This window comes from Spermophilus citellus (genome assembly GCF_964194105.1).
Source record: "Spermophilus citellus genome assembly, chromosome: 6".
Lineage (NCBI taxonomy): Eukaryota > Metazoa > Chordata > Mammalia > Rodentia > Sciuridae > Spermophilus > Spermophilus citellus.
In genome coordinates this window covers 105,987,701-106,011,857 of record NC_138187.1, presented here as the reverse complement: position 1 = coordinate 106,011,857, position 24,157 = coordinate 105,987,701, and the positions used below count along the sequence as shown (strand labels likewise).

General features: G+C 36.0%; 1 protein-coding gene across 1 annotated transcript in view; it reads left to right on the top strand.

The window, feature by feature from the left end:
* The window catches only part of PLD5 (phospholipase D family member 5), a gene marked incomplete at both ends in the record, with an annotated part of 403,511 nt that overhangs the window by 159,949 nt on the left and 219,405 nt on the right, over positions 1-24,157 (top strand). Inside the window, one exon of the mRNA XM_081298272.1 lies at positions 7,786-7,922. Within this exon, the coding sequence (XP_081154398.1) occupies positions 7,786-7,922 (137 nt within the window). The remainder of the gene's footprint in view (positions 1-7,785; positions 7,923-24,157) is intronic.

Here is a 24,157-nt window from a genome sequence, read left to right as displayed (position 1 = left end):
TTGGGATAGTATGTATTCTCTGCTTAATAATTTTAAGGGCTTTAAGTGAATATAGACAACCTAGAGGTAGTGGTTAATGAAGCCCACTAGTGAAACCAGGAAAATTGAGCTGAAGAAATAACTTGCCTTGGGAATAGTACAAATAGCTTTCTTCCTTATTGCTCTAAGAGACAGTTTAGACTCAGGGCTAACATAACATATCCAAATAGTATGAGTGAACCATGATCATCTTTAACAATGTAGCCTTTCTAGACTCACAAAATCTCTCTCTGCTTGGAAGAGAATCACAGCAGTAGATTTGTACAAGTTCATGGAATCTTTCTCTGCATATATACATATTATTGGCTATATAACATTCCACTGGCTCACTATATTGAACTCTTTTTACCAAATCCTGTATTTATGGATACATTATTTTCAAAATAACTTTTGGAATATACTTGCTCTTATGTCTTCGTGCACAGTGTGAATGCTTCTGTAAAATTAAGTCTTGAAAGTTGAATTTAAGAGTCAAGAATACATGCGTTTATAATTTTGATAAAATCATTTTTTTAAAAAACCTGCCAAATTGCCATCAAAACAAGCTCAGTCAGGTTGCAGTTTTAACCAATGCCCATTTCCCCAAATCACTATAAATTAGTTATCAATCTATTGAATTGTTGCCAAACTCATCTGCAAAAAATAAATGTGATTATTTGGAAGGAATATGCTTTAGCTACTAAACTTTTTCTTTTTCTATTTCTTTGATTATTTACAGACCCACATTGTTACTTTTCTTTCATTGAGAAGATGGATATATTGACTTTCCTGGATTTATTCTGTTTCTTTTGATATTTCGAATGTTGATGTCATTTAAGACCTTTGAGCTATAAATATCTGTCTAAACATTTATTTTGCGGAATCTCACACATTTACATTGCATTTAATTCTCGCTTAGTTCAAGATTCTGATTCTTAATTTTTTATTTGACCCATGGACTATACAATTTTTTTTAGTTTATAAATATTTGAGAATTCTTTAGAGATATTTTGGCTATTGATTTATAATGTAATTCTATTTTGGTCAGAGAATATATTTTGTATAACTGGAATTTTTTAACTTTGTTGAGGCTTGTTTTAAACCCAGAAAATGGTCTATTTTGGCAAATGTTTTATGTGCTCTCAAATAAAAGACAAATCTGCTAATTTTTATTGGAATTTTCCATAAATGTCAATTCAGTGAAGTTGATAAAGTTGTTCAAGTCTTCTGTGTACATGTTGATTTCTTATCTCCTGATTTTATCCATTTATGAGAAAGGGGTTTACAAATCACTAAATAACTGAGAATTTTTAATTTGGCCTCAAGTTCTATGAGCTTTTGCTTTATATTTCTTGTGAGCAGTTTGAGTTTTCTGAGTCATGCTTTTTATGACGTTTTTAGACAGACCAAAGCAGCCTTGAATCCAGGCCTGATTTTTTTCTATTTTCATTTTATAAGCCATTTCTTTCTAAACATTCTGCTTGGTGCTCTATATATTATAAGATTTTTTTTTCACTCTGTGTCTTGGGAACACCAGCTCTCCCTGACCTATGGGTGGGTCAGGGATGTTCCACCTGTTCCTTTCAAGTGGTTATTTCCCTGGGTACAGGTGGTTTCCTCATACATGTGCTAAAGACTCAGAGAGACCTTCTGAAGATCTTCAGAGCTCTTGTGAAGGTCTCTCTCTTGTACTCTGTCCTGCCAACTCTAGCTTACATGGCCTTTCTATCCCCAATTTTTCTCCTCAACTTAGATTTGTGGACTCTTTCAAAACTCTTTTCTGTGCAATGGCATCATTCAGTATGCATGTGGTTCTCAGCAGGATGCTGTGGGTTGACGAGATACATTATATATAGGTAGTAAAGCTTCTGGAGTAAAATAAAGTCCCTAAGGAAAGGGGTACAGAGTAAGAAGAAGAAAATTCTAAAATAGAATTCTAGGAACATAAAAGTGAAGTAATAACTCTATTATAAGGATTTCTAGAGTTTTCTCTGGAAAAGTCTGCCCTAACTCTGTAGTATGGATTTTCTGAATTGGTTCCAGAGTGTAACCATTAATAAGTCAGTTACTCTGGATCTTATGGGTGACCTGTTTTCCCTGGAACATGACCAGGAACTCAATTTAGGAACATATTTAGAAATGTAGGAAAATCCTATAGGCCCAAGAATGTCATGACTCCACAGTTCAGGGCTAACTGTTCGACTTCAATTTCTACACTAGTGGATCGCTATGGGGATTTGTTAACTAGAATTCACAATAATATGAAAATAACTATTGAGCAGAAAATGTCAAAACCAAAAAGAAAATCAAGGGAAATATTTGACTCTATATATCTAGAGAGTTCAGATTTAGATCCATAAGTTAAATACCTAAACTGGTATTTAAGTGGTAGATCAGTTGCCCAGAATCCATAAGGCTCTGGGCTTCATCCTCAGCACTACAAAACAAACAAACAATAAAAACAATAAATACCCTGACAAATTTGTCATTTTTTTAATCATGTAAATACATGAAAAAGAATATGAATAATTTTAATTTTTGGTCAGTTTTTGCACATTTACATTTTACTTTTATGCACCTTTGGAAATTCCTCTTAAGAATCTGTTAAATAGTATAAAAACCATTTTTCTGATTTTTAAGTTTATTATTCTTTCCATAGTTAGAGGTCACATATTTCTATTTCTTATTTGAGGTAAAGTAAGCTTGGTGAGGATATACACTCAAATACTTTTAATGTTAGCATAATTGGATTTATTGACCAAGAAAGCAATTCTTTCCCATTTGTATGTAAACTATAGTGAAAAGTAAAGTTTGACTGATGCTAGATATTATCATTTCAAATTTTATTTTCTCTTAATATGTTGAGCTTATCAATGAAATTTGGTTTATGTTTGTTGGTTTTCCTTAAAACTTTACTTTCTTTGATTCAATACAATAAAAACAGAAAAGTTTGTTCAAATTGATTTCCAGAATGATCTATTAAGGATTTGAAAATGAATAAATCTCTTGGTAACTTGGAGTCTGGATTCATTTATTAGGCTCTTATGCTACCAGATGGATAGAATCTTTCACTTTTGATGAAGTGGAAGTGAAATGAGAATAAGTAATGGTGTGACCTTATACTATTATAGTACTTTGTTCCAATGAGACATTTAAAAGTGAATATCAGAGTCTGAATTTTTAGTCTTTGACAAATTAAAATGAAAATAGTAGCTCAATTGTTCTTCTTGATAGAATTTATAATAAAGAATTAAATTAATATAATAAGTTAATGGAAACATGTAAGGATTATTACATCAAAGTACTTCCAATAGGACACAAATTAGCTAGTTCTCATTTACTGCTTTATCATAACATTCAGAATAAAGGGAAACAAATCAATGTTGTAATTTAAGCATTTAGTATTAGCATCACTAGGATGCATTCATCAAGTGCCCCTGGTGTACCCTACCCGTGGTATGTTTAAGTTTTGTCTTCAGGATTCTTTTTGAGATAATGTTTAATTATATTGCTCTGAGTTAGAGTCTCTTCTAAACTTGGTTAATGTGAATAATATTACACTACTTCAAACTGCTCTAAAATCTTTGTGTGTATGTGTGTGTTAGTGTGTGTTTCCTGTTTACAATTTCTAGGGAAAATGGAGAAAATATTGATTTGTTTTTGTTATAAAATGAGTAGACTTTTTCCTTAGATTTTTAGAGTAAAGGAGACAATAATATATTCATGTAACAAAATATTATGCCCAACTTAAAACTATATTTTAAAAGAAAATTAATGATATTAAAATGGGATCAAGTGACAAAAATAAAATATAAAACCCTATATAGGGTAAATTTGATCAGATTATTAGGTAAGTAAATGTAGTATAGAATAACTCAAAATAAATGGCAATATGTTTGAGTAAAATTGTGATTTATTTTCTTTTTAACATTATGTGGGTTTGTTTTTTTTCAAAATTATAAACAGGTTATATTTTTTCAGTTTTACAAGTAGTGAATATCAATAAAATATATAAAAAGTAAAGGCCAGGAGGAAACATTTTCAAAATAAGAACATGTATTGTTTAAAATTGTTTTTAAATCCCCAAAAAGAAAATGCATGGCAATATTTATATTTAAATCATTAGGATGTATTTGTCATGATCTCAGTAATGTTTGAAAATGAACTATTAAAGGCAAATGAGTCCAAGATGAACATGTACTATACATTAGTATAGTTGATATAGTAGTCCCCTTTATCTACAATATTTTTCTGCAATTTCAGTTACCTATAGTCACCTCCCCTACCAAAAAAAAATCACAAGAAAAATTTTGGAAATAATTTTTCATTTTTGAATCCATGTCATTCTGATTAGTGTGGTGAAAATCTCAAACTATCCTGCTGTGTCTCACCTGGGACATGAATCATCTTTTTGGCCATTGTGTCTACACTGTATATACTACCTGTCCATTAGTTACCTAGTAACCTCAGTAATCAGATCAACTGATGAGGTACTTTAATCTGTGTGTACCAATAACCTTATTTTACTTAATAATGGCCCTAAAGTGCAAGAAGCATGATGCTGGTAATTTTGATACAATTTATTCTTATAAATTTTCTTTCTGTTATTAGTTGTTGTTAATCTCGTATTCTAATTTATAAATTAAACTGTATCATAGAAATATATGCATAGTAAAATATAGCTTATACAGGGTTTGTTATGACTTATGATTTCAGGTACCCATAGGGGGTTGAAACATATCTTTCATGGATAAGAAGGAAATTCTGTCATTTCAGGGCCCAGATCTTCAGAGTGTAGTCCTTTCTCTTAGGAACTTATTACAAATGCATATCCTTGAGCCCCACCACCAGACCACTGAATCAGAAACTCTGGAGGTGGGACCCAGAAATGCATATTTTAACAAGCCCTACAGGAGGTTATGATGCATACTGAATTTTAGAAATTCTACTTTAGGATTTTGAGATTGGGGACTGAGCTAGAAATTTTTCTCAAAAATTTTACCCTAGCCAGACTGGTGCATGCCTATGACCCCAGCTACTCAGGAGGCTGAGTCAGACTTGGTGAGACCCTTATAAAAAAGTGGGGGAAATGAGGGTTGATGGGGCAGAGCTGGGGAACATAGCTTGTACATCACTTGCTAAGTATGCCTGAGTACCTGGTATAATTCTTAGTATTGCAAAAAATACAAAAAAGAAAAATTTTAGCCTAGAAAATCTGTTTCCCTGTTTTATTTCTTCCTGGTATGCTTCTCATTCTTCCTCTCTGCTTCTTACTCATAGTTTTATTGTATTTATTTATTTATTTGTTCACCTTATTTTCCTAAAATATTTCAGGCAGCTTTATAGAGGTGTATAAAGTACACAGTTGCAAACATTCCTTTAGTGCTATCTGTATTCCAGAAACTGTTCTAAGTATTCTACATATAGTATCTACAACCTTATAAAATAGTTATTTTTGCTATCCCTATTTTACAGACAGGAAATCTGAAGTACAAAGGCAAATAATTTGCCCAAAGCCTGCAAACAGTAAGTGGCAGAATGTTAACACTCTGATTCCAAAGTTGGAGCCCTCAACTGGTTCACCCAGGTGCTTCTTAGAGATAAAATCAATGGGTTAGCTCAGCAGTAAAGTGCTTGCTTGTCCAGCCTGAGTGTGACTGTCAGTTTGATCCCTAGCACCACAAAAAAAAATTAAAATAATATTAACAAGGAATAGGGAATGTATGGAAAATAAAAGGACAAGATAAATGCACAATCTGTTCTGCAGACTTTTATATAGTTGCTCACCGTGTGTACTAATTAGCCTCCAGCTCTAGCAGAGAGTAAAAAAGGATGAACTATAAGATTTACAACCACCACTTTGATTTCCACTATGGAAACAATCCAGTTTTCAGTCAGGTCACAGTTGAGTCTTGAAAGAGACATTTCATGTGCCTCTATTCCAAGAGATATGCCACTGCCATTTTCATTTCATTCATACCCCTTTTGTTGGTTTATACAATAATGGCCTAAAATACAAGAGGCATGGTGCTGGCAATGTTGTTCCAAAGAAATCAGCATGCATTTTGGATTTTATTCCTTCATGTTTCTAGAGCACCTTTTATTTGTTAGGCTCTATGCTAATTATTTAGGGATAGAACAAACCATGATCCAGGACTTAAACATAACCAAGGTCTTGGGTAAAACAACAGTGGTGGTGTCTTCCTTTGGCTTTTCCCTGCTTCGTTTTTGAGTGTGGAGTGTGAAGAGAACACGATGTGGAGCAAGGTCCTAATGGGAGATAAGACCCGAGAGAGGGTTAGGAAACACCTAAAGGAAGTCTTTAGGAAACATTGTGGATTCGTGACTCAAATGCCTTTCTCTGTAATATGCCCCTGTGAGGTTGAGTCTTGGAAGAACTGGACTCTGAGTTTGGGAGGTTCTTTGGATTCCCTAGAAATCATTTGGCTATAGCAATACTGGTCAGGAGCATGATAGGAGTGGCAAAATCAGCTGGTTTCAACAACCCTTTGAATAGAGAGAGAGGGAGAGGGAGTGTGTGTGTGTGTGTGTGTCAGAGAGAGAGAGAGAGAGAGAGAGAGAGAGAGAGAGAGAGAGATGGTGGCGGGGGTGGGAGGGATAGATAGAAGCAGAGAAAGAGTCTTTTGTACATTTATATTTATTCTTTGGCTAAGATGACATCCCTGGCTGCGCTGCCTGGTTGAAGATCACTACTCTTTGTAAATAACCCTTAAGATCACATAGATATTTAAAAATTGCCTTTTCTTCTCTTTTCCCTATTTGGATTTATCTAATTGAGGGTGACTTTGTCATTTGGGCTGCTATAACAAAATGCCTTAAAGTAGAAGGCTTATCAATAACAAAATTTATTTCTCACAATTCTGGAGATTAAAAAGTTCAAGACTAAGGAGACTCAGCTTCAGTGTCTGGTGAGGACTCACTTCCTAGAGGGCACCTTTTTTTCCTTCATCCTCACGTGGTGGATAGGGTGAAGGAGTTCTCTGAGGCCTCTTTTAAGGCCACCAATCCCCTTTGTAAGAACTCTATACTCATAGTCTAAAAACTTTACAAAAGAAAGTTCTAGAAACTTTCCAAACCTCCTAATGCCAGTTGCTTTGGGGGCTAAGATTTTAACATATGAATTTAGGGAGTAGTAACACAAGCATTCAAACCATAGCAGAGAAAAAGTCGTCAAAATTATTTGTCCCAGTGTCACAGGTGCTACTCAAGCATCATGGCCCTGACTTCTGCAACCTTTAGCCCTGAGTCCCTGGAGGGAAGGATGTCTCTGATTACAACTCTTGGGCCTAAACATATGCATATGAGTGGTTTTGACTACCTAGAACTTCATCTTGTATCTCTAAATGAAAATCAAGAGTATGAATGTTATTTATGCCGATGTTCAGTGTTTTGAAATATACTGTGTCAGCTGCATAAACCATGAGACTAGCTAGCATCTGTGTTTTATTTTTAATTTGCAACAATAGACCTTATAGCGATCTTTTCTGGACTGCTTTTGATTAGAAAGAAGAGCAAACTCACTCAAAAGTGTGGATACTGCACTTGAATTATTGAACAAGTTCTAACCATTTAGTGGAGTTTAAAGGTCTTGGGTATTTTCACCCAGAGAACTGCCCTTCACTCGCAATGCTAACAGTAATGATGTCTCAAAGGATATTCCATGGAATTTGGAAAGCTGTCAGATCTTAAGTTTCCTAAGGGATGGCAGGCAGCCCACTTACATTTTTCCTCTTCTTTCTCTTGCAGTCCCAGCAGAAGTGCATTGTGATCTTTGCCCTGGTCTGCTGCTTTGCCATTCTGGTTGCATTGATATTTTCAGCCGTGGACATCATGGGAGAGGATGAAGATGGACTCTCAGAAAAAAATTGTCAAAATAAATGTCGGTAAGAGGTAACAAACAAAAATTCTCTTTTAGGGAGGGGGCGAGAGAGTCAAAGAGGACCTTGGGCAGTAAAAAGAAAAAATATCATAAACACAAGTAATCATCTAACTTCTCCTTGGGTTAAACTGAAATATGACATGCCTTATGGAGGATCTTGCTTTTAGACCAAGGCAATAAATAGCAGCAATGATTTTATTCACTTTTTAGTTTGGTCATATCCTATACAGAGTAATGGTCAACCATCAATGGCACAGCATCAGCCCCATGGATCTCCTCTTTCAACTCCTCTTTGAACTGCTACTTGTTTTGTTTTAGAATAGAGGAGGATGTAGAAAAAAATACCAAGAAGAGGTAGATAGATAAGAGCTCTATTTTTAAATATGCCTTGCTGCAAATTTGAACTGAGGCCACAAAATGACAGTAATTATGAATTAGAGCTTATAATGAATTTAAATTGTGATTTTTCCCTATGGAAAGCATTAGTCTAAGTGCCCATCTTTTCTAGTTCAAAATAAACAGCAACTTGATAATGCGTAGGTGAGTTTTTATCCTGGATATTTTGCCTTGAGGTTAAATATTCTGGCATAGAAAATGTCCTGATGAAACAATTGACTTTTTTTTTCAACCTATGATCTGTTATAATCTAGTTACCAGGCAACAAGTATTATACACAGAACAAAGCATAAAAGAAAGAAATCAGCATGCATTTTGGATTTTATTCCTTCATGTTAGAAATGTGTTCCATAAATGCATTTATTTCCCAGACTGAATTTGGGAGAAAAAAAATGTATTTTTATTATTATAAGGAAAATAATAGAACAACAGCAGATTGCTGTCATCTTCTGCTAATTCTACTTATTACATGTCAAATATAAACAGACCATAGACAAAGGGCCAATGACTCATATTTATTGAGTAGAAACATTCAGCCTCTCTCTCTCTTACTTCACCTTATAATGAAGACTTCTGGGTTTTTTAAATGCAAACTCTAGCACCTAGAAAGCAATTTTATAGAGGTTAAACCATAAAACCTTCTTTCAGACAAAATATCTAGGAGTTTTTCAGCCCTCATTCCCATGTATTAGTAGGTTACAACAAAAAGCAGAGAGCCTGAGAATTCTATTTCTTTTCACTTTGGGGAGAGTATTGTTCGTTTGAATTTTTACTTTTAATTCATGCAACTGGAATTTGGGTTTGTTTATATCCTCTATCAACAACTAAATTCTGATGATTCAATGCTGCATCTCCCTCCGTCTAGAAATATTAGTCTAATTCCCACCATCCTCCTGCTTCGTTTCCTAGGAGTAGTTGAAATCACTATCATAGTTGCTATATGTCACCCCTGTGTACAGCCAGTTTTTTTGAGCCACCTATTTTTAAATATGTTTTGTCTTCTTCATTCTCTTTTCTGTGTCCTCTATTATGGTTCTACATTTTAAGTCATGTTAGTAAGTGCTTCAATGCTACAGTGTTTACACTGTAGATGAAATCTGGTGGCCCCCCCTAACTGCCTCCCCTAGAGACTTCTGCTTTTCTTCCTCTTTCCAATGCATAAGATTTGGAGGTAGGATATATATAATTTCTTATACCCCAAATCTGCTTACCGCATCATTGTTGCATCATTTATCCTGGGTCATTCTCATTTTAATTTGATGAAAATAATTATTTTACAGTGTTCATTCCCACTTTATCATCTTAGGCAATATCATATTCCAAATTTCAGGACTTTTTCTCATCTTCTTTTGTGTCTAACAGACCTCCCAACTGTAAGTCCCATCCCTTACCAACATCCTTAGTAACTTGAAAATATACCACCCAATACCCTAACATTATCATTTTAACCACCTTAAATCAATAAATGTAATGTCCACCTCGACTTTGCACCTACCTGCCAGCAAACCTCCACTTCCAAGTTAAGCTAATACAGTAAACGATAGAAACTTGGAAATCAGAAAGATCCAAATTCAAATCTACATGTACCCACTTTCTATCTCTGTGAACTTGAGCAAGATATTAATTGAATTATTTCATTCATCACCTATTTGCAGAGCACCAAAAGACTGAAGGAAGAGTCACAATAAAGTTAATGAGACTCTCGGGCAATGTGCCTGTTCAGAACTACAATAGCAATGTAAGAAGAGATCTGGGAGAATGTCTTGAATAGTGAAAAAAATAAACTCATCCTTGGATTTATTTCTCTGTTCCACCTTGGATGGGTTACGAAGGCTATTTAAATTTTCCTTAAAAATGATATATTTTTAAAAAATCTGTTTCACAAGGTTTAGGAGAATTCAGTGAACTTTATGAAGCCATAGCAAAGCATCAGGTGATACAACAAACAATATAGTAATGTTAATTTTCTCCCCATTTCTTCCAAAGAGTCCAGAAATCCTTCTCCCATTATTCCCAACTAACTTCTCCTTCTTTGCAGTTTCTCCCTTACCCTAAATCTTTATCTTGATTTTAGTTTTTGGTTTTGTAGAAATATACCAAAAAAACCAGCTACATGAAAAAAGAGGGTATTTATTTAGAGCTTGCTGTAGCAAAGGATTCAGCCACCATCAATTGTGTTTTGCAGAGACTCAAAGGGAGGCAAAATTCCCCTAGAGGGAAGAAGGGACAGAAGTGCTCTGATAGGAGACTGTTTATATGGGAAAGCTGAAAGTGTCCAGCTGGAGGTGTAGCATTTTGTGTTATTGTTTAGGAAAAGCATATTTGGTTTAGCTTTCTTTTGGTTGGAAGTAGGCATAAAAATTAGGGAATAGTAATTAGTAATCAAGTTCCTGCCATTTTGAGTCTTTTGCCATAGAAATTACTGTTTGGCTCCCTTGATTGTTACCCGAGAGAGTGACCTGACTGTCTGCAAGTCTGACTTAGAGCAGGCTGACTCCCAGGCTGGTGAACAGAGATAAAAGTTGATTTGTTGGACAAGTTGCTTCTGGGTGTGGGTCAGAGTTCTGTTTTTGCATAGGGTTTGGCCATTGTAGATGTATTCTTCACTTCCTGAACCTTCTCCTTATATTAGCAGTCGTTTTCGTTTTAATTTTCTTTACCCATTTGCTAGACCACAATTAGCATACCCCAGTGCTTCCCACAGCATCCTGTCTAACTTGACCGTTTGGCTGTTTTGCTGAAGGCTTGCTGCCAGTTATTAAACTGATCCTATGCAACCTTGTCCTCTGAGCAGCTTTGGCTATTGCTCTACAGCTTTGTCAGCCTGCAGAGGAGTGAGTTTCACTGTTCTTCAGCTCTCAGTTCTTCCAGAAGGCATACCTCTGATTAAAGTGATGAGGCTTGCAGAGATACACCCACTGAGTATACTGGGGCTGAGGTAGTCCCTTAGGAGAAAGCACTGCTGGTTTGTACATGCTCACCACCTTGCCAGTCTCACTTGCACCATTCTGTACGAAATTCCAGCCTTTTCTTTTATTTCGGCATCCATTTCCTGCCTCTAACCTTGCAGAGTCCCTCCTAGACCTTATTTCAAGATGACACTCACATGGTGCTCATCTTCCAATGAGAACTGACTTCACTTGAATACAGCTTTCTCTCTCTGCTTGTCTCCTCCTGGTGTTATTGCCATAAAGAGTGCTGCATTCTCAGTTCACTCTTTGCTAAAATCTTATTACTTGGTAATTAAACTCCCTTCATGCTTATGGCTCTCCCCATTCCTGAAAGTTGAAAGAATACTGACGTTCTGCAACCTGTCAGCATCTTCTCACTATTTTGACAACCTCTCCCAAGATCTCCTCCACCCATGCACTCTTTTCCAAATATATTACTTTAAGTCATCATATTTCTATTAACTACCCTCTGCCCTCTTAAGTATTTGCATTCTGAATCATACTGCCCACTCAATGTCTCCCCAGCTTTTTTATGTCTTTCTAAATAATGTTATATCCCTATAAAATAGTCTTATGTTTTTTGGTCTGACTTGTGTTATTTCTTCTCCCCTTGTATTATTTTGCTGATATATACTGCAAGAAATGATGCACTCACAATTTTCCACCCAAATCTATAAAATATCAACTGCTTCCAACTTGTCTTTCAAGTGCCTTTTTATTTATTTTTTTAAGTGGTGGGTTCTCTCTCTCTCTCTCTCTCTCTCTCTCTCTCTCTCTCTCTCTCTCTCTTGCCTAGGCTGGCCCTGAACTCCTGGGCTCAAGCAGTATTCCTGCTGAGTAGCTGAGTAGCTCACTCAGCCTCCCAAGTAGCTGAGACTGCAAAGACAAACCACTGTGCCAGCCTTCAAAGTCCCTTTTAACTAGCCTCAATTGTTAAAGTCCCTTTTAATAAACCTTAATAATTTCCTTGATGTATTTTCCCTTTTATCAATGTCAGTAATTATTTCTTATATAATTTTCTCAAATTTGAAGGAAAGAGAGAATGTAGGTACTTAGGTTTAAACTATACATTTTTTCTTTTATCTACATTAACTTCCTTCCACCATGTTTATATTGACACAACCAAAATATATATTTATTTATTCATTTATTTTTTAAAGACCAGATTTTACTTTGTTGCTAAGGCTGGTCTTACACTCTTGGGCTCATGCAATCCTCCAGCTATATTAAATATAAGTGACCCATTTGATCCCTTTATTACTGCTGCCCCCTCTTGTCTTTCCTCAGTTCTGAACTCCATTTCACTCTACTTTCTTCTATTTAGAGATGACCTGATTGGAGATGGCACCAACCCTGTAGAACTCAGTTCCTCCCACTTTCTTTCCAGCTCAGAATCCCTACAAAGTGTCTTCAATCATCCTTCCCTCCTCCCATTTTTATCTTAAAGTAAGAGATAAAGCTAAGCCCTGTATCCACACAATTAATCTTAAGGAAATAAATGGAGACCAACTCCTTAAGGAAAAGCAAAGGCTGTGTATTCAGAGCTTGCTACAGCAAAGGAGGCAGCTACCATCAATTGCATTTTGGCAGAGACTGGAGGGCAGGCAGCAAGTGAGAAAGATTCATAGTGGAAAAAAATACTACATGCTTTCTTTTTTATCTAAATTAAAAGTATTTTTCTCTGATAGATAAATTGTATGTATTTATGGAGTAGAGCTTGATGTTTTGATACATTTATAACTTGAATAATGTTTAAATTAGGGTAAACATATCTATCTCCTCTAACATTTATCACTTCTATTTGGTAAAAACATTCAAAATTCTTTCTTTTAGCTTTTTGAAACAAATAGTTCATTATTGTTCTTAGCACAAAAGACCATGACAGATGCAAATTTCACAAATCAGCTCAACTCTTTTGTTCAGGAATGGAATCATGGTTCTGAAGGTGGCAAGCATGGTTCTGATGGACCCACTCTCTTTGTGGAAAATGAACCGATGAACAGAGAAAGGGACTGGGCTTATGTTGGTTATCCTGAGAAGTGACTTAATGAGCATGTCAGCTTGGACACTCGACCACCTTTCTAGGTTTGTTGGGCACCTCCTCCCCAGGGTTTATTTTATCACCAGGAAAGAATGCAATGGGAAAGGATCAGTGCTTCCAATTTATGACTTTCTTTCTCACTCCCCTTTTCTCAGGTCTCATTATTTTGGGGATTATCATTTTCCATATCTAATAATTGTTCTATAGAGTCACCATACCATACAATAGCACAGCAGAACTTCTTGCTCTAATCTAATTGCAACTTACTACCTATTGATCAGCCTTTCCCATTCCCTCTTTCCCTCCTACTTTCCCAGCCTCTGGTAACCATCATTTTATTCTCAACTTCTATGAGGTCAACTTTTGGATTTCACATATGAGTGAGATCATGCACTACTTGTATTGTACTTTACATGATGATCTTTAATTTTATCCATGTTGGTGCAAATGATAGGATTTCATTCTTTTTTTATGACTACTATTCCATGGTGTTATATTACACATTTTCTTTATCCATTTATCAGTTGATGGACACTTAGGTTGTTCCCATTTGTTGGCTATTATGATGACTCATTGACATACCAACTTCATTTCCTTTGGATATATATATATATATATATATATCTCCACGGGTGGGATTGCTGGGTAGCTCTGTTTTTAATTTTTTGAGGAATCTTCAATCTTTTGTCCACATTGACTATACTAATTTATATTTCTATCAACAGTGTGCAAGAGTTTCTTTTTCTCTACATCCTCCACAGCACTTGCTATCATTTTTATTTTTTGGTAATGCCACTGTTTTTGGAGTGAGGTGATTTCTCAGTATGGTTTGATTTGCATTTCTCTGCTTTCTTTCTAAGACTCTACTCTTCTAAGGACATCTGCTTTCTCATTCTCCCAGAATTTCAACCTGCTTAGATTATTAATTCTTTGTCCCCTTCCTACAAATACAAGGCCATTTCTGTAATAGAAACTTAAGTCTTCCACTGGTGTTATTAGCAGTTTTGGTCCTTCATTGTTTCTCTAACTGGATCCAAAATTCTGAGAGCAAGAAGTCTATTTTTTCTCTTTATGTGTCTTGTAAAGTACCTCGTACATGAAGACTAAGCAGCTATTCTTTTTCATAGACAATAACTTCCATGTAAAATAAGTATAAATTACTGGAACAATACTGTTCATTGAAATAATATATATGATATAGATCAGTTTGTTATCCCTCCACAGTAGATTTTTCTTTGGGGCAATAACTGAGCATTATGACAGGAGAGACTAAAGCTTATACATTACATACCTAAATACTACCATATGGAAAGGAGTTAGAAAAAGAAACTTGCTGAGGAATTGCTAAACTTAAATAAAATAACCTAATACTATCACTTGTTTTCTAACTAGTATTGAACAAATAACTTTTAATAAAGTTAAAACTTAACTATAAATGAAAGAAAAGTCCCAAACACATTTAAATACACAAATTTTTTATCTTTGAACTTTACTCTCATATGAAATGACACGTATTAATGTTTTCATTTCACCATTAAGTCCAGTCACAAATTTTCCTGAATTATTAAGGACTTGATTAGTCCCATACCCAGAAGGTAATATTTATATTCCCATAACTAAAAGTCTTAAATATTATTTTAAAAATAATGTTGTACCTTTAACATTTAACGTTTAAAAGGAGGAAATCTGAGAGAGCATGACACTTCCTGATGGTCTATAATTACTACTTTGGAAAGCAGCAGAAGCTAATTATTCCAAAGTTTTGATTTTAATGAAACTTAATATATGACTAATGATGTTGACATTTCCTGTTGCCAGGTTTGTTCTCCAAAAAGATTAGTTGAATATGGTATATATTTCTCAAAAGTTCACTGAACCCTCATAGGCCCAGCCATATCAGATAATCCCAAATAATTCTGGGAACAGAAAATACAAATGTCTTTTGGCAGATAGCCTATCAGCTACCTTGTCAGGAAGGATCCCAGTGTGCACAATCATTCTCAAAGTAAGGGTGGAGACCCAACTCTTAACTTGAGACCATAGGGAGCATAGACCAAAAGGGTAAGATAGGGAGGAAAATAAAAATAAAACCTAGGTTCCTGTACCTGATGAGTATTCTTAAGTTTTGCATAGAGATCTGTAATTAAAGTTATTTTCTATTCAGAACTTTCCATTAAAGTAATTGCCATAATCACAGAAATATACTGAGAAAAACAAAGACAAGTTTGCTAAAGAATTCACTCGAACTTAACTTCTCAAACTGGAAACCTTTGAAATATAGAACAGCTTGCAAATTTGAAATGCAGTGTTTAAGAATGGGGTCACGTTTCAGAGTAGAAACTTTGAACTAGGAATCTTTAAGACATGCTGCAAGCAATAAAAGATTCTGCAAAGAAACCTCACAGCAAATCTGAAGCTAGTTTTCAAATATTATTCAGACTTGATTTAATGGCATGTTAGGAATACTGAACATGGATTTAGAGGACCAAAGGGCGGTCTCTTATCTGCCCCTTCAAGCTAAGGTATTCATCTAGAGTCAGCATCAGTATTCTCATTTGTAAAATATGATAACTTTCCTTTTGTGCTCTGGTGAGACATAAAAGATGATAATGCATGTCTAGGAAATTGAAAAGTGCTTTAAGAACTGAGGTATTGTATGAGCCCTTTATTTTTTTAAAGCCACACCCACAAAGACTGAAACATCCAATGCCAGAAATGTCATGTTTTAACATAAATCACAGCTGACACTTTTACAAAGAAAGAGGTTAGCCAGAGTTGTAAGGAACCCTTCAGAGGCTTCAGTGCCCGATCCTTGCTGAGCATCAGAGGTCAAGGTGAGGGGTGTGAGTAAGGCCCAAGAGCAGGCTTGGGCTTGGTGTCCAAGAGACCTAAGTGTGTCTCTGGTCAGCCATCTACTGTGCAAATTTGGCCATTTAAACTGCTTGTGTTTGTGTGTACCATTATGGTATTAATAATGTTATATATTCCATAGAGTTTTATTAAAAAATGAACTAAAACAAAATAACTTTTTAGCTAAAAAGGAGAAACATATAGATCAGAGATCCCTTTCCTTACAATTAACCTATAAAACTCATCATCTTAGACTTACCTTATTGAACTTTGTTTGCTTTATTACATGTCTATTTCCAAGATATCCTGTTGAATCCTCACTTTTTAAACATAATTTTATGCAATCGAAAAATGGATATATACAGATGACAAAAATATAAACAGTGTGAGATTACAATGAACATTATTAGATATAGAAAATGGCAGACCCTAAAATAGTATTGCCTGGGAAGAGGGAGTGAAGAGAAAAGCAGCACATTGGTGGCATCGATCCTGTCCCAGTGCCTTTTTTCCCACTGACAGAACAATCCCTAGAAAGGAAGCCAAAGCATTGATCCTTCCCTAAATAAATCCTTTCCTAGTGACAGTACAATGGACTCTAAAGGGAAAGAGATAAGCACTGAAAGATGACTCCAGACCCTCCATTCTTCTCCAATTAAAATTATTTCCCAGTAAAAACAAATTTTCAAATTCTCACAAACCTGTTTCCTGAGTGCCCAAAACTGACTGCTGACCCTAGACTCCTCCCTGTCTCACCTAGTAAGACAGACCCCAAATTCCTAATTGCCCCAAACTGACAGGCTCATTAATTAAGTCACCTCCCAGTGTAACCTATATAAGTCCAATCCCCTCCTTTGTTCAGTGGCTCATTTTTCACTAGGAAAGTGGGTCCACTGGTGCCACCCCATTACTGCATGAAAATTTGTTCCTGAATAAAAGGCTGAGATGATCCATGAAGTTTGTGTCTGGCCTGGTCTTTTTGTGCTAAAAAAACATAATCCCTCTCCCATTTTAGATCCTGGTTTCTCTTGCCCAGAGGTGAACATTGCTAACACATTCTTGTATATCCTCCCCCAAATTATTTTTATGTGGATATATGGATATATGAATATGGGCATATTTATTGTATATATTTACATATCTATCCCTTGTTTATTTTCACAAATGGGAGCATATGAGCATGCTGTGTACCTTGAACAATTTTTCCCCAAGTATCTTTAAATATTAAGACATATAGATCCATGGCTACATAGCACTTGTTGCATGAATGTGATCTAATTAATTTAGCCAGCCTCGTATTGTTTTGAAGGAAATCTGGGTTTCTTGGGGATTGTATTGTTCTATTCTTATTGTAATAAGCAATGCCATAATGTTCATTTTTACATAAATACATTTAGCTACATATTGTAGAATATCTTTAAATTTCTAGGAATGGATTTGCCAGGTCAAAAGGTAGATACACTTGAAGTCTGGATAGAGAATACACATTTTTTCTTTTTTGTTTTTTGGTACTGATGATCAAACTCAGGGCCTCAGACATGGTAGGCAAACACTCTACACTCTACATCCCTACTCCTCCAAATTACATTCCAAAGGGTCTATGTTAAAAAGATGTAAAATGACTTGTTTTCTCCCTTCTCACCAACATTGTATAATATCAAATTCTTCATCTTTGCTAACCTAATAAAAGAAAGTGATTTTTTAAAAAATTCTGAGTAATATTGAAAATCTTTCCACATGCTCTTAGCCTATTTTTTCATCTGTGACATGTGTGTTCATGTCGTTTACCTAATATACACAGGAGATTTGTGACTTGGTAGAGGATCCAGTAATCCATAGAAAAATATCAAGACCAATAGTCATAAAATAACTACAATAGCAACAAAATAAATAATACCATGTATTATTATGACATCAGTAATTGCAAATATAATTTATCAGAGAAGAATAATGAGATTTTTTTAACCTTTCTCTTCCATTAGATTAGAAATACCAAATTGTAGGATATATTCCTAGGTAATTATTAATGTGTTTTACTTTCACAGAGCATTAATCATGAATTTTCACTATGATCTCTTTTCTCTAATAATTTAAAAATGGGCCAAGCCTGTATTTTATTACAATGAAGTACTTTATTCTGAGCCATCTTTGGAAAATATTGCAGGTTGGGATAGATATTTAGTTATTTAACTACTTTGTATATGCATTCTCCTCTTTATCTTACAAGTCTCAAAGATGTTATTTACTAATAACAGATGTTAGAATCAGCTATTATAATTTTATTATCACCTAAGATGTTCCCTATGCACATCCTGGTAGTCAGGGTGTACCACATAAAGAATCTGGAACTTGATCTCCAGGTAAACGTAGACTGTAGCTCATAACAAATGACCAATTTGGGGACATTATTTGGTATTATTACAGTTATCACTTATTGTGTTTCATTAATATGCCAGTGACAATATAAGGGACCTAATGTTATCTTGTTGATTCTTATTATTCTGATTTTGTTGATGAAATGGCAGGTTTAAAGTGATTGAATAATCTACCCAGCTAATAATAGGGGTGTATGCTGAGTTCCATGGACAGGAAAATTCTTTTTCTTTTTACTGTCTCAGGTTTAGTTTCTGGGGTCCTGTAGATTAAACTGACAAAGGACAAATCAATTAACAGTACCAAAAAATGGTATATTTCACATGTCTATGGGATGGTCTCACAGATACAAAATGAAAATTCTAGAAGAGATTTCATCTTGGAGGCTTATATACTGTTGTTGTTTAGATATAAGGTGCCTCCCCCCCAAAAGCTCCTGTGTTAATGCAAGAATATTCATAGGCAAAGTGATTGGAATGTGAGAGCTATACCCTCATCAGCCCTTCCTAGTTTGAATGGACTAACTGGGTGGTAACTGTAGGTATGGGGCATGGCTAGAGGAGGTGGATCACTGGTGACATGGCCTGGAAGGGTTCATCTTTCCTCGCGACCCCTTCCTTTGCCTCTGCCTCCAGTTCACCATGGTTGAGCAGCACCCCTCCGACAAGCCCTTCAGCCATAATGTGCTGCCTCAGTGTGATAAAATCAGCCCACTGTGGACTGAATCTCTGATAGAGTGAGCTCAAGTAAACTGTTCCTCCTCTAAGTTGTTCTTGTCATTTATTTTGGTTACAGAAACAGAAAGCTGAGTAACACATACACCAGCTTAACAAAAGGGCAGTGAATTTGTGGAAAGTATCAAAACAATAGAAAAGGGTTTGAAGCTGTCAGGGACAGGGAATGTGGGAAGGAAATATGTGGAAGAAACTAATGGAAGATAAAGTTTATTTAGTAAAATTTATTTCTATGAGGCCATCTCAGTACCAAGTTTCTCTACTGTTCATGGCCATAAAATTTCCCTAGTACAAGTGATTCATGGCAGCCTTCATTTCTCAGAAGTTTCTGCTCTTAATTACATAGAGGAAGCTCCAAAATGATTTCTTTCTGTGTTTGTTTATTCCCAGTGGCCTTCAGCTCGAAATAGTCAACATGACAAAGTGGCATATTTTGGGGTGGCACATTCTGATCTCTTTAAGTTCAAATCCAGTCTGGCTGCCTTTCCTTATTTTTATGCTCTGAGAGAGCCAAGTCAGAGCTGATGTCATGAGGGCTACCCAACCAAGAGGACAGAGCGAAGCCATGACATTTGTTATTTATCCAACACAATTTTCCCTTCAAGGTCAGAGTGAGCATGTATCACTGTTTCTTCCAGTGCATACCTCCCTATCAGTCTCTGCCGTACTTCTTTGCCTTTGTTTTATCCAACAACATGAGCACCTTTTATCATTTGCTTTCAGCTGTTGATGAAGATATCCTTCATTTCCTGAGTCTGCTGAGAGAGTCTTGAGAATTTTTTTTTCAGTACTGGGGATTAAACCCAGGGTCACTCTACCACTGAGCTACATCCTTGACCCACTTTTATTTTTATTTTAAGACAGAGTCTCTCTCAGTTGCCTCGCCTGATCTCAAATTTATGATCCTCCTGCCTCAGTCTCCTGAGTTGCTGGAATTACAGGTGTGTGCCACCATACCTGGCTCAGCTTTAATATTTGTATGTGTGTGCGGGGGTGCGGTGCTGGGGACTAAACCCAGAGTCTTGTGCATACTAGAGTTCTACCACTGAACCACACCCCAGCCCAAGTTTCTATTAAGGTTCTTGTAACTGTAGCACAAGTATCTTGGCTGGATGACTACAGCCCCTCAAAAACTTTGCCTGGGTGCTAACCAAAGCATTGGATTTTCTCTCTGGATTTCTCTACCTTGAAACTTTCCTGTAACAGGGCTCTGGTCCACTATCCCGTCCTCTTCATCCCAGAAGACTCAGGTCCTAAGGTCTCAACCTGCCTCCCCCAGGACCCGTCACAGACAATGCCCAGAGGAGAGAGACTGTTTTAGTGAAAACATTGCTCAACAATGGAACTTCTCCACTGATATTAATACAGGGATAGTAGGCGGAGGGAGTGTCTGTTTCTGATATTTTTTAACCTTTAAAATATAGATCAATGCACTGCATATTTTTTTAAAAATAGCCCTAAGTCCATCTGAAGGATTGGATCACAAGATTGTTTTTCTACATGAGGCAGAAGTTAAGTTTCTTGGAAGTCTCAGGGAGTTCTTCTGCTTTGTTATGTGCAAAATTCTGCTACACAGGAGACTCAAGTCCCCTTCCAGTCCCACCAGCTCCTTCTTCTGACCTCCCCCTCCTTTACCAATTTCTATCCAAAGCTGTAGTCAGTCCACATGGCTTCCTGGGCTCTAAAAGCACTGAGATCACCCAGGCCTCAGTTCCTTCATATCTATTGTTTTCTCTGCTAGGCGCACTCTTCCCTATGGGCTCCATCACTTGGCTTCACCCCAAACAGCGCTCCAAGGTGCTCTGAACTACTGCAGTCTCTTTGACCTTACCATTCCCTTGGTTACCACATAGCCCATCACTCTTTGATGAGCAGTTTTAATCTACTGGTGAATACCAAGTGTTAGTTTTTCCAGTAGTTTAGCCAGTGTTTTAAATTTAGGAGTATTAATTTAAAAAATAATATCTTGAAATTACTGAAAATTCTCATTAGAAAGGTAGACTCTGAGTTATTGAGCTGAGCAACTTTATGCAAGGACTCTTTGTGAGTTTGGTTGTCTTGCCTTTTGTATTATTCAAAAAAAAAAAAAAAGCAGCATAAGAAGAGAGTTACTTTCCCCTTACTATATATTAACATAGTAAGAATATTGGACATAGGACTTTCTAGAGTTCCCAAAATATTAACAACAAATATAATATAGCACTCAAAATATTCCTAGATGGCAATTTCCTGTTTTCTGTGATACCTTGCTTTGAAATATGAAGTGATGAAGGTCTTTGGTGTGCTAGGAGGGCTCCTCCTGCTTTTTGTGTTTCATGGCCTTGAGTGAACGCCTGTGGGGCATTCCCATTGAAAGTTCCATCACATATGAACCAGTGATTGTAAGAGGTTACATGCCAGTATTCTGCATTGTTCAAAGAAAGTTTTCATTCTCCTTTCTAGAAAAATGTATACAAACTAATCGTAGTGCCTTTGGGGAAGCAACCCAAGGGCCAGTGGAAACCAGAGTCAACATCATCTCAAGTGGAAAATTTGGGGACCCTTCCAGGAATATCAGATGGGTAAAAATGTACATTTTTGAGGAGGCTTCAATGACTATTCAAGTTGATCCCAAACCAACCACAGAATAAAACTTTAACCCTAACATGAATAAAGGAACTGGGAATTGACAAGTGTTGCCATGAGGATAGTATGTGTTTTAGTTCTAACATCTACATTTTGCTCTGTAAGGACTAAATGTCTGCAAGAGAAAACCCTTCTTCAATGCGAAGGAGATCCTAAGAATTGTTCAAATGACCTATAGCCCTTGAACTTTAGCATCCAGAAGGGATAGACCTTGTTAATTTTTATTACAGGTATCTGGTAACCATCTTAAGTTGAGATTTGAGTTACTGTTATATAAAACCTACATTTATTAATCAATAACAAGTATATACAAGTGGTAAGTACATCAGTTCACCTTGAGTCCTTACAGTCGATGCCCTCCTTCCTGATTGAGCCACAATGAAATATTTCAGGGACTTTTGTAATAGTTTCCTGTCAACGCCACTATCTATGTCTTTTGCTTCATTACAGGACCAGGTTTTCCCTTGTACTGTCTAGTTTTTATTGCTTAATGTGAAGTGGAGGAATTAAGCTATAGATTCTGGTGGTGTACACTGTACCAACCCTGGTACTCCAGTGATCTGAAGACCACACTGTCTCTTACAAGATGGACTAATGCCTATGGATGTTATGTTTTATCTTTTTAATAATGTTCTTTTAAAAATGAATTTGCTCTGCTGCACATATTTATGCAGTTTTTTCCAGACTTAAATTTGTGGTGAAAGTAATTTTTAAAAATAAAATTTTGAATGTCCAAAAAAAAGTATTCCTGGATGAATGAGTTTAGACTTTGGTTCATCAATAGTGAAGCTTGAGTCAAGGAATATTTTAACAACCAAAGTTACACTGTGTGAATCACTCTATCCTGAAAATATGATATTGGAGATTGATTGTGTTGCTTTGTATCTCCTGCATCTCCTTTTAGGTTTAGGTATTAATAGTCATATTCGAAGAGGTCGCAATTTTATTCTCTTTATGGAGTCAGGGGATATTAAAAAGTAACAGGTCCGCCAAGAGTTGAGCTAGGACAAATCTGTTCACGTGTATGTTTTATTATCCTTTCTATATCTTTGACCTTTGGTCCCTATTACACATTTAGTAAAGAGGAATACAGTGACTTTTGTCCTTAGTATACATTATCATCAATTTTTCATTTCATGTTTAATCTATGAGTGTTTGCCATGTCAAGGAGTTGCCCATTTGGTTAGGCTAGTAATGCAAACACTTGAGAGGTCACATCTTAATCCCTGCATTCTATACCATCTACTCTCCAGACTGCAACCTTGTCAGGGTTGGAAACTCTTGTCTTACTAATGTTTGCATTTCTGACAGCTGGCATGGTGCCGGTGCATTTCATGGGCTTAACTGCTGATGACAGTAGGCATGAAGAAATGTAATGCTGAGATAAAATATCTGCCCCAGTAGTGCCCCAGGCAGAGTGGATACTCAATAAATTATAAGCTAGAAAAAAAGAAGAAGAATGAAGAAGTGGTATGGTGAAGAAGGAGAACTGGATTAGGGAAAGGAAAGCTTTCAAGTTTCCACTGAACTGGCTAAGTAAACTTAGAAAGTCACTTTATTCTTCCTGGTTTATATTTCCCAGTCTTTAAAAATGATTTCATCAAAGATGATCTCCAAAATCCTTTCCCTTCATCAAAGATGATCTCCAAAATCCTTTCCCTCTCTAAAAATTACAAGTCTATGAAATGCCAAAATATTGATATGTTTCATTAACACATATGAAAAATATCCAAATGGCCACAGAATTTGTCAAAGTTCAATTGATTGATTTACTTTTTTCAGTTAGTCAATATTTAATAAGGGACTGTATTAAATCTGAAGACACAAAGAGGAATTATCATCAATTTCTGCCATTGAGAAAAGAAGTGGCTAATTTCATGCAAATAGAAGTGAGATCAGTAGAATAGAGAAAGGGAGCCAGGGGGAGGGAGAAAGATAGGGGGAAGAAAGGTATTAGAGTATAAAATTGACCAAATTATGTTATGTGCATGTACAACTACATAACAATGAAGCCCACTATTGTGCACAATTATAATCCATCAATAAAAGATGATCTTTTTTAAAATAAGAAATGTGAATGATGGAAGAATTAAGAAACACATGCATCACTGCATAAAAATGCTAAAATGAAAGATGTTCTTACTATTAGGTGCTGCAGCCAACACGGCCAATGCAAGTTCTGGCAAGTAGCAAAGGGAGATAAGAAAAATAAAGACTGACTTACTCAGATTTTAAAGATAACAACTGGGGTCAGGTGGAGCATTGGTCT